Source organism: Cervus elaphus, chromosome 23 (assembly GCF_910594005.1).
Source record: "Cervus elaphus chromosome 23, mCerEla1.1, whole genome shotgun sequence".
Classification (NCBI taxonomy): Eukaryota; Metazoa; Chordata; class Mammalia; order Artiodactyla; family Cervidae; genus Cervus; species Cervus elaphus.
This window is the reverse complement of record NC_057837.1, coordinates 53,841,255-53,851,810: the sequence shown is the minus strand read 5'-3', so window position 1 is coordinate 53,851,810 and position 10,556 is coordinate 53,841,255. Positions and strand designations below refer to the sequence as shown.

Here is a 10,556-nt window from a genome sequence, read left to right as displayed (position 1 = left end):
TTTCTTAAACACACAGATTTTTTTTTTAATTATTCATTTTTAAGTTCACTTTCACTACGTGGATGAGATGGGTGTGTATGACATTAGGGCTTCTGCTACGAGAGAGCTGCGTGGCTCAGAAAAATCCCACCCTTAGTCCTCTTTCCGCTCCCCTTTCTGAGTCCACAGAAGCTGCCTGTGGGCACCGATGGGTCCCAACCTAACAGGTTCCAATCCTGCTTGTCACTCCCTCCAGGGCTGACTTGGTGGGGACAGAGGGGTGAGCACAGGTCCCAACTTTCCCCAAGCCCACTGCAGGGGTCACTACCTGCCTGTGCTCTCTGGCTTGGCTCTGGGAGGCCACCAGCAGTGACACTGTGGGTTTCTGTGGAATGAAAGCCAGGGGCACCGAGGGCTGCCATCTGGCCTCTGTGGCACTGGCTCTGGGTCCTTCCTGCGAGAAACTCCTCACACTTTCCACCAAGTAGTTAGCCAGCAGGGACTTGGCCCTCAAGCATCCAACCGTGGGGCTGGGGCTGCATGGAGAAGGGGAGGCTGCTGCCATGTCCTCAAAGGCTAGCACCGGCAGGTCTGGACCAGGCTGAGGGAGGGGAAGGAACCCAGCCAAGGAGGGTCTTGGCAGGAGAGGCCTAGAGTCAGGCCTCCAATCTGCAGGCTAGCCAGAGGGGGCCACCAGCCAGAAATGGAAGGATGGGGCAGGTGGGGAGGCAGCTTGAGGAACCCTGACCCTTGCCCTCCAACATCTGAACCTTCAGACACTGGTCCTCTATCTCCTAATATCTACTTAGGGCTCCCAGAGGGGCACTTGGGGCTGCCAGCCTTCCCGACCTGGCCACCTGAAAGCCTTGTGGCTGGAAACCGATAGGGGCATCTTTTAAACAAAGAAGAGGGCACACAGGAGGGAGCTAGGACTCTAAAGGGCTCTACAGACAGGTCCTCAAAGGGTGCAAAGCCTGGAGAAGGAGAGGAGGGACAGTGGGAGGCCGGCTGTCCCCACAGAAATGCCGTGCCAGAGAGAAGAAGGCCCTTCTGGGAGAAGGGGCCGGCAGGGGTGGCCATGCTACCCACAGCCCTCTAGACCACAGCAGTTTGCTCACGGTCCCAGTGGAGCCGGCCCACTCCCCTAAAGACTCAGGCCAAACCACACCCCGTGACTTCTCCAGCCAAGTGCAATGAATGAAGGTTCCCAGGACAGCCAAGGGTGCCAACCTCAGGCCAAGGTGTTTCTGAGGACCCTTGTGCCACCACATTACAGCACACTGCAGCTCCTACCCACCAGTTCCAGAAAGCACCGCCGCACACACAGCTCCCAAGGCTGGCCTGTGACTGGATACCCGGTCCCCACTGCCCAGAGTCCTCCTCCATTCAAGTCTTTCTTCTTCTGCCCCCTCCCACGTGCCCAGCCCCTCTTCCAGGGGAGGACGTGCAGGTGATGGTGCCTCTGCCTGCGGGCGGAGCTGGCTCAGAGGACATGCCCTAAGTGACAAGGTGCTCATAAGGACCCGAGTGTTCCTGCCACCATCGCTGGATTTATTGAGGTCGCCACCACGTCTGCTAAGAGGGTTACCAAGAGGGGACCCAGCCACCGCCCAGCTTGGGCCTGAACTGAGGGACCGTGTGCCACGCCCTGGGGCTCCTCCAGAGAGAGCCTGTGGTCAAAGCCTTGCCACAAGGACCAGACAGCTCAGAGCGCGGAAAGAGAAGCTGAAGCTGGGAGGGCAGGAGGGGAGGGAGGAACGGGAGCAAAAGTTGCATCTAGACAAAGTCGAACAAAACAAAACCGAAACCCAGATGTGTTCCTGTCTCATCTCGGGATCCAGGCGTCGCGGAGTCCAGAAGGCCCCTTAGCCGGACATTTCCTCGCGTTGCTCCTTGTTCCTGCGCACCTCGGCCGCGTGCAGCTCCTGCCAGGACAGGCGGGGTGGGCGGGGCTCTGCAGCCGGGAGGGACGGGGTCCTGCCCCTCCCAGTCCTCCTGGGCTCTGCGTGTCCTGCCCTCACCCCAGCTCCCGGCTTGAGGACCCTAGGGTCCTTTCCTCCCTAGACTAGTTTGGTCCGAGGTGCTGCAGATGCGACCAATGAGGACACGCTTAGCGACCAGGAGCAACAGAGGACAGGGAGAGGCCTGAGACACCAACCTAAAGTGTGGCTTGAGGGTGGGGGCTGGCCCTCAGTGAGTCTGGGGTTGTGTCCAGACCAGAGCGTTATGGCTAAAGGGATTTCCCAGGTGTGCCGGCGGCGGGGCTCCCTGGCACTAACCCAGTCCCACTCGCAGGGAGGGGGCTCCGGCCTGGGCAGGGGTTCCTCTCACCCTAGCCGGCCCCAGCAGGACAGGGAATCATGGGGAGATCGGACTGTGGGAGTGCTGGTGGTGCAGTGGGCTGGCACCGCCAAAGGAAGGAGCACCTGGGGACCTCCTGCTTCGGGCCCCGCCCCCTGCCCGGATCCACCCGCCTTTCGCCCCGCCCCCTGCTCGGGCCCCACCCACTGCTCGGGCCAGGCCCGGGCGCGCACCTTCTCGCGCAGCCGTTCACGCAGTGCCGCCAGGTGCGCCTCGCGGATCTCCTTGCTGAGCTCCATCTTGTAGTTGAGCTTCTCCTCGGCCAGACGGCTGAAGTTGTTGTTCTCCTCCAGCGCCTTGTGCAGCACCTCGCGTTCGTGCTCGCGCCGCTCCGCCAGCTGCTTCAGCACCTGCGCCTCCTGTGTCTGCGCGGCGGAGGGTTGGGTGGGGGGTGCCGGGCGGGCGAGCGTGAGGGGCGGCCGGGTCCACCCTTCCAGGCACACCCCCCACCCCGCCGCGCTGCTGTCAGGGACCCGCTGCCCAGCCCGAGCCCACCGGACTCGTCCTCGGTGAGAGCTCAGGCCTACACTGTCCTGCCGTCGGCTAGGGTGATCATCTCATCCCCAGACAAGCCCTTCCTGTCCACCCTTGGCCTCAGAGCTGCCCCTTCCCCGCTGGACGCCGGGAGCCCCCTCTCCATCCCACTCCAAAGTCCGGGCTGCCCTAAGGAATACTGGAGGAGCAGAAGAAGCTCTAAGTTTGTGGGCTGTTACTGAGCTTCACCCACCCGCCACCCCACCCCATCTCTTCTTCAAAGGTCTGCCAGCTGAGCACAAAGTAGGTGCTTAATACACACCAGGTTCTGAACTCCCTGAGGGGCTGGGGGCGGTGGAGGGGCCCTCAGGGCCGCTGGGGAAGGGAAGAGTCAGAAGGAGGAGGGTGGCGCTGCTGGCAGTCCCAGGGGGAGACCCAAGAGCCCCAGAGGTAATAGCCTCCCTCAGCCTCCTTCAGAAGGCTGCAGGGCTCCACTCAGGAGCCAGTCACTACTGGGTAACCCTGAGAAGCCTGGGCTCCCAAGTCTCACTGGCCCTGCTGTAAGGGGGTGGATAGAGCTGCTACCCCTGCCCAGCGGGCTTGGGCATCAGGACAGCACCTCTGAGAGCATAGGGTTTTCTGTGTGTGTTTCAGTCTTGAGAGAGTCTGGTGTGAGAAGGGGAGGAGGGGCCCGCTTCTACCAGGGGCACCCTGAGCTCCCCTGCTCAGGAGGGTGCCCACCCAGCCTCCTCTCCCAGAGCCCCACCTGGGGCTACCTCCTGATCTTCCCATCTGGCCAGTATGGCCGAGGGCACCCCTCCCAACAATGTTGGGTTCTTGTCTCCTCCAGTGGCTGCGACCCAGCAATCCTTCCTCCCTCCCCCGTCTCATTCTGATGGTTCAGAGGGTAGTCCAGGGATGTGAGACTCTCTCTGCTACAGGCCTGCAGCCCAGCAGATGCTTGGAGAACCCTGCACCTTGGGGACTCGGTCTGTGGCTACAAGTCCTCCTGACCATCTTCATCAGGACACAGAGGGGTGGCTCCTGACCTTCCTCCGCTCCTCAGCTGCCTCCAGCCGCTTCTGCAGCTCTTCCAGGGAGGTGTCCTTCCTCTTGGGGGGGGAGGAGAGCACGGGACTCTCCGGGGACAGGTCGGAAGGGGACTTGAGGATGACCTCAAAGCTCTGGCCGGAGGCCCTCTTGTCCAGCTGTTTCACCTCCATGTCTGCAGGGCAAGAGCAGGTGGGGGCTTCAGGAGGGCTGGGTGAGGAGGGGGGAGGCTGAGTACACATCCAAGTCAAGGGCTGAGAGAAGGGGTGAAGCTTCTCACATGGGACTCCAGGACTGGACCCCCAGAACCAGCCCCTCCCCCAGGGACCCTTCGCCAGAAGCCAGTCGACCAGAAGGGTTCACAGACGCCATGGGAGGGGGGCAGTGAAGTCGGGTGGCAGCAGACAGTGGCAGGTCAGGGGCCAGGCACTCACCCCCATACTGGTAGACGGTGTTGGGGTGCGGCTGTGAGTAGAAGCAGGAGCAGATGAGCGACAGCACTGACAGCTCCTTCATCTTCTCCTTGTATGCTGTGGGCGTGAGGCCAAGCTGAGCGGGCGCCAGCCCATCGCTCCTCTGGCCCCACCACCCTGGCAGCCCAGGCCTCCCCCCGCCCTGCCCCCATCACTCCCTTAAGGTGCCTCTCTGGGAACCCATGGATCATGATCTTTGGGTCCCACATCTCTGACTGCGCATCCCTTCCTCCCTCCTGGATGTTAGTTGTCTTTGCCTGGGCACGCCTCCCCATGGGTGCCCTGCATTGTTCTGTCTCTGAGTCCCTGCACCTCAACCCCCGTGTCTCTGTCTCCCTCTTCCTCCTTTTCTCTTTCTTGGCATTTCTGTCTGTCTCCCCTGCCTCGTCTATCTGTGTCTCTGCTTCCTTCTGTCTTTCTGGCTCTCCATCTGTCCCCACCTCTCACTGTATCTTTGCATCTCGCCGATTCTTTGTCACTGTGTATCTTCCTGACTCTCACCTCTCTCTGCCCCTCCCTGGACTTCCTCCTTCCTCTCCTTCCCCTCTCAAGAATACTTGCCCAGTCGGTAGAGAGGTTGACCACCACACTCATGACTGGGCCAGCACAGATGTAGAGCTTCCGCAGGCAGCATTTTCTTGGTCTATGCACTTAGGTGAAGCCCTAAGACCCTCTTGTCCCCGCACCTGCCCTGTAGTTCTGCCACCCTGGGATGAAACCTGGTTCTCACTAGACACACACCGGTGCCTCTCAAAACCCAGAGTGAAGGGAGCTGTCCATTCAGCACCACGCCCCTCCCTCTACCCTTGCAAGGGTGAGTGCCCCCAGCCAATGCCCACAGTACCCAACCAGAAAAGGAGGTAAGCCTGCTGAAGCCCTGGGCCCTGTCAGGGAAGGGGAGATGCCCACTTTCAGAGTGAAAATAACTGGGTTGTTCGTGGTCTGTTCACACAAACCAGGCCCCAAAGTAGACACATGGGTGTGATGCCTCACTCACTGGTTCTCAACAATCCTTTAAGCCATACTGTCACCCCGCCCCCACTCAACCAAGAGTGAGCCCAGATAGCTAAGATGATTTGTTCAGAGCTCCTCCATGTCAACCCAGGTAGTCTGTGTTCTTTCCACCCCCACAGTAGGTCCCAAAGACTAGGGGCCTCAGACCCCCAGGCCTTCCTCCCTAGCTGGAGAAACTATTAGGGGTCTCCAGAGAGACACTCCAAGGAGAAGGACTCTGGCTCTCAAGAAAGAGCATGCATTGTTACCCACAGCATCCTTCCATGCGGCAGACAGTTTGGACAGAAAACTTTCTGATCAAATTTCATACAAGATAGTGTTTTAAAATTGAATTAACATGAAATTGGGGAAAGCACTGGCGTAGAAATAGGACTCAGGACAGAAGTGACCAGCCCCTGTCTCAGGGAATAGTATGCTGTGAGCAGGGTTTTCCACCAGCCAGTGCATAGAATGATGGCATTGGATCGAAACATCCTGATGACCCAGACTCTTCTGGAGAGAGCCCAAGGAGCCTTGAAAGGAGAATAAAGGAATCCTGGGCAAGCAGCAAGGAGGGCCTTTGGGGTCTCAGAGGGGAAACAGGGCTGAGACATGTGACTTGGTCATTGGCTCAGGAGGCTGAGAAGGAGGGCCAGGTAGAGGCAGGCCTCAAGGGGGATTTTGGCCTGACTTATCAATTTTGCTTTTTCAGAAGCAGAATCTAGTTGTGTATTACTTATGTCATTAAAAGGTAACTTTAGGACTTCCCTGGTGGTACAGTGAATAAGAATCTGCCTGCCAGTGCGGGGGATGCTGGTTTGATCCCTGGTCTGGGATGAGTCCACACACCTCAGAGCAACTAAGCCTGTGCACCTTGAGCCTGTGCTCTGCAACAAGAGAAGCCACCAGTCTGTGCACTGCAGCTAGAGAGTAGCCCCCACCTGCTGCAAATAGAGAAAGCCTGCACGCAGCAACAGAGATCCAGAAAGTCATAAATAAATAAAAAGTTGAAAAGTAGCAGCCCAGTGGGAGGGGCGCTCCCCAGGAAAGGACTTGTGTGTCTGGCTGCTGGTCAGAGGGGACTGCATGGCAGTCGGGAATGGGTAAATTTGGAGAGAATACCTGCAGGGGGAAGCCTGCACCCAGGCTGGAGATCAGGACTGAGACTAGTCATGTGCAAGATGGGAGAGGCTTCAAGTTCCTCTCATTACAGAGGGGAGAGTGGATGGAGGCTCAGGCCTCTCCACAGATGTAGCTCCAACCAGGAAACCCCTGCAGCAGGAACACTCTTCCTTTTCTGTCTTCACAAGATCCTCTCTTCCTTCCCTATCATTGACTTCAGAAAGTCATTAAAAAGCAATCTCTACTATGAACTGGATTACTTTCAGCCACCCACCCCCCCCATACTAAATGTTAAACATGCAAAAATGCATATTGGCCTTTTGGATGACGATATCCCAGACAAGCAAGAGTTAGAAGGCACTGGGTCAGCATATAGCAGCAGCGTGATAACAGTAATAGTTGTCCAAGGGGCCCGGGGTGGGCCCCTCCCAACTGACTCTCAAGACCAGCCACCCCAGGCAGACACCCTCATCAGCCTCATTTCTACAGAGGTGAAGAAGGCTCAGAGAGGGCAAGTGGCCCTCCCAGAGTCACACAGCATGCCAAGATGGGAGCCTGTCAGGAGCCCAGGCCTCTGAACTTTCCTGTTGGGAGCCTCATGGGGGATGGGAAGGTCTCCCAGAACTATGAGGGAAGTGAGCCCATCACAGCTTCTCACTCACCCCTAGAAGGGCCTTGGAGGCTGCTGCTTGCTGCCTCTTGACAGATGGAGCTTGTTGCCACTCAGACTGTCCCTCTCTTGCTAGTCAGAGTCGGGAGCCCAACATGGCAGGTTGTATCCAGTCTGTCCCTCTCTCACTAGTCAGAGTTGGGAGCCCAACATGGCAGGAATTGCCAGCAGCATTCACCTTTTTCTGGGAAATGTGGCTACAACAGTCACACTGGCTGGCATGGACTGGGCACTCACCTCTTGGCAGGCCCAAGCCCAAGCACTGTTTCCCAAAATAGCTCATTCAACCTTCAGAACAAGCCTAGGGGAGGTGCTGGCACTATCACTGCCAGCCAGATGGGGAAATTGAGCCTCTGAGAGGCTAGGTAGCAGGTGCAAAGCCTCATAGCTTGCCAGAGTTGCATAAGGGGATGAATATGAACACGTCTGCAAAAGTGCCTGAAGAGCTGAGCACTAGGGAAGGACACCAAGAGGTGGTGTCCTCAGAGTGCAGTCCCCAGGAAGCGCAGGCCAGGGTGAAGGTGACCCTGCAAGGCCACTGAGGCATGGAAGCCTGCTCCAGTCACAGATATGTTTTCAGGACTCCATAGCTGGTTCACTTTGGCCACAGTTATTGGCAGTGTCACACAGTCACTTCTGGGCCAGACCTCCCTCCTACCAAACTTTGCTGGGAGAAGCTGTGGTGAGCACAGGCACCTGTACACATCGCCTATACTCTACAGAGGGCAGCACTGATGACAGAACAGGAAAGGCCCGGCCCCTTGTGATGTCAGCCAGGGCACTTCTCCAGTGGGCACTGCACCACATCTTTGAAGCGATGGCTAAGCTGGACAAAACTGACCAATTGCACCCATGGTCTCCTTCTGGACACCAGTGGTAACTCGGACACCCAGAAAAATCCTGGGAAGAAGTATGGGTGAGCAGTGCCCCAAAGACTGGCCAAGAAGAGGGTGTGGTGCCATAGGGTCTGAGGTTGGAGGGTCTGGACCCAGCCCTGATGGCGATCGAGGGTAAGTCTTCCTCTTCATCCCTCCCTCACCTAACCTCACTCTGCTCAAGTCCGAAAGATGAGAAGGAGGCCTGTTGAGCAGTGTTTTTGCCAACAGGGTGAAAAGCTGATAATTGCTCCCCAGGAGTGGCTGCCCATGTCCCCCAGCTCAGCACAGGTGGTGAGTGAGGCCACTCAGCTCCACCCCAGGGTGGGACTGGAGCAGCACTGGCCACCTTCATTTGCCCAGTGTCATTGGGGATGACAGGGAGAGGGCAGGGGGTGGATGAAGTCCAGATGGACAAGGCCCCCGCCAAGGAGGTTGGGGAGGGGTGTAGTCAATGACGCCGGTGGTCCCCTCCCACGCTCCTGCAGGCCGGAACCCTCCGCCCTGAGGGGCGGGGTCAGCGCGTTGCACACGTGGGTGGGCGGAGCTCTGGCGCTTCCGGCCTAAGTGGTCGCTCCCGAGAGTCTAGTTAGCTGGGGAGGGGGGATTGCAGAGACTGGTCGCCAGGGGAGAGGGAAGAATGGGCAGAGTGACCGGGTGGAAGTGGTAGGCCGCCCACCCAACCATCTCCGGCACCGCGTGCAAAGATGAAGCTGGTTTTGGGGAGACTAGACTGGGCAGAGCGTTTCTAGGGAAAGCGACCCTCGCGTCCTTGCGCCGGGGGTTGCCGGGCAGCACCCTAGCGTCCAGTATTTGCCACGCGTTTCCCGCCTTGTCCGGTGCCCGCTCCTCCGCGAGATCCTCGGGCCTGCTGGGGGCGGGGGAGGAGGGGAGTCGTTGCCCTTGAGGGCGGTGGGTCTGCAGCTGGGGAGGCGGGGCGGCAGGGGAGGGAAGGAGGGGCAGACGCCCATCCTCACCGGAACCCGCAGAGTAAAGGGCGGTGGCTTTTTCAAACGGGTCGGGTGGCACCTTGTCACAGAGGGTGGTCCCGAACCCGCAGAGGCGAGGGGAGGGGGCAGCGAGGCGAAGTGCGGGCGCGGCGTTGCTCAGGTTTCCTTCCCCCATCTTCTCGCAGCGCCCCCTCCCGTCCCCCGGCCGCTCCTTTGGCGCAGGGAGGGTCCAGGCCCCGCCGGCCCCGGGCTGGGACTCCCGCAAAGGGTCCTGTGCTCCTCCCTCCGACCCCCGTGAAGGCGTAGTTCCACCAGGGTCTGCGGTCGCCGGACGCCTCCCAGGACCATGCCTACACCCCTCGAGCGCGCCCACCCAGATTCTCGGAGCCACCCCGTGGCACGGCAGTAGAGCCCGGCCTGGCACAGCGGCGCACGAAGGGGCAACGGCACCCCCAGGCCGACGCCCCCACCCCGATCGTGGTCCCTACCCAGCGGCCCAAGCCCGCTAGGCTGGCGCGGCAATCCCTGCCCTACGGGCATCGGGTCTCCCCATCCCCTGGCCCCCAACCCTGTCTCCTGCGGGTTCCACCCGGAGGTTGCCCGCGCCCTTTCAAGGCGCAGGGTCCAAGACGGGAAAACACTCCACATCCTGCCCAGCAGTAGGCGAGGCCAGACAATAGTCTGTGCTCAGACCCGCTGCCCAAGGACGCTGGAGGCCCGGGTGCCTACCGGAGATGGTGCTGGCCATGGTGCTGGCGGCGGCGGGGTTGCGAGAGGCGGGAGAGGCGCGGGCGGCGGCTGGAGCTGCAGTCGGCGAATGCTGCAGTGTCGGGGAGGGGAGGGAGCTAGGGAGGGCGGGAGGCGGGAGCGCAGGGGAGAGGGAGGGAGAGAGAAAGAGGGAGAGAGAGAGAGAAAGCGCCTGGCTGTGGCTTGGGCTGCAGCCGTCGGAGGGAGGGGGTGATGGGAGGGGAAGATGGGAGGGGCTGAGATCTGCCTGGGACACAGAGCCCTGCGCTGCAGCCAGAGGCCCATCCTCCCACCGCTCACTGCTAGGACTCGCTGCCCCCAACTTGGCTTTGTACACTCTCAGGGGGCCGGTGGAAACAGCACCCAATTCCCCAGGGGCTGTGCAGGAGGAGGGGGCAGGACTCAACGTCAGGGTGGAGTTGGAGAGCTCTTCTGAGGCCAGTGAAGGCTGGGAGGTGCCTTTTTTGTGCCCAGGCTTGTGCTGAGGGAAAGCAAATCATGGATGGTGTGGGTGGGGGCTGGTCCGGAAGGCCTCCGGGGGCCTTATAGAGGATGAGCAACTTGAGGCAGAGAAGAGGGTAAATCATCGTGCAAAGGCCTAGAACAAAGCTTTGGAGGAAAACAGAGATAGGATCCAATCCCTGCTCTGACATCTACTTATTGTGTGACTGAGGGCAAGTTTCTGACCTCCCTGGGCCTCGATTTCTCAGGTGTGAGATGAGATAATGGTGTTAATCCCCAGTGGTGTAGGAGAAGTGTGCACACTTGGTGAGTGGTGTCCTGCCTGCTTCCTCCCCAGACTCAGAGTTCTGATTGATACCCTCAAAGGGAGGGCCTTTCCCAGAGTAAGCATCACCTCTTT

General features: G+C 59.5%; 1 protein-coding gene across 1 annotated transcript; it reads right to left on the bottom strand.

Annotated features, from left to right (window-relative positions):
* On the bottom strand, positions 1-9,895 carry STMN3 (stathmin 3). Its single transcript, XM_043883582.1, has 5 exons — positions 9,677-9,895; positions 4,299-4,394; positions 3,864-4,039; positions 2,514-2,705; positions 1-1,904 (listed from the first exon to the last, which is right to left on the bottom strand). The coding sequence occupies exons 1-5, from the start codon at positions 9,693-9,695 to the stop codon at positions 1,845-1,847; spliced, it is 543 nt and encodes a 180-aa protein (XP_043739517.1). The 5' UTR covers positions 9,696-9,895; the 3' UTR covers positions 1-1,844.
* Between the last annotated feature and the right edge of the window lie 661 nt (positions 9,896-10,556).

Excerpts from the sequence above, each read along its gene's own strand:
- STMN3 (XM_043883582.1), bottom strand. Across the intron at positions 4,040-4,298 it reads CACCGTCTACCAGTATGGGG|ACATGGAGGTGAAACAGCTG; the intron begins GTGAGTGCCTGG and ends CTTGCCCTGCAG. Across the intron at positions 1,905-2,513 it reads GTGAACGGCTGCGCGAGAAG|GAGCTGCACGCGGCCGAGGT; the intron begins GTGCGCGCCCGG and ends CTGTCCTGGCAG.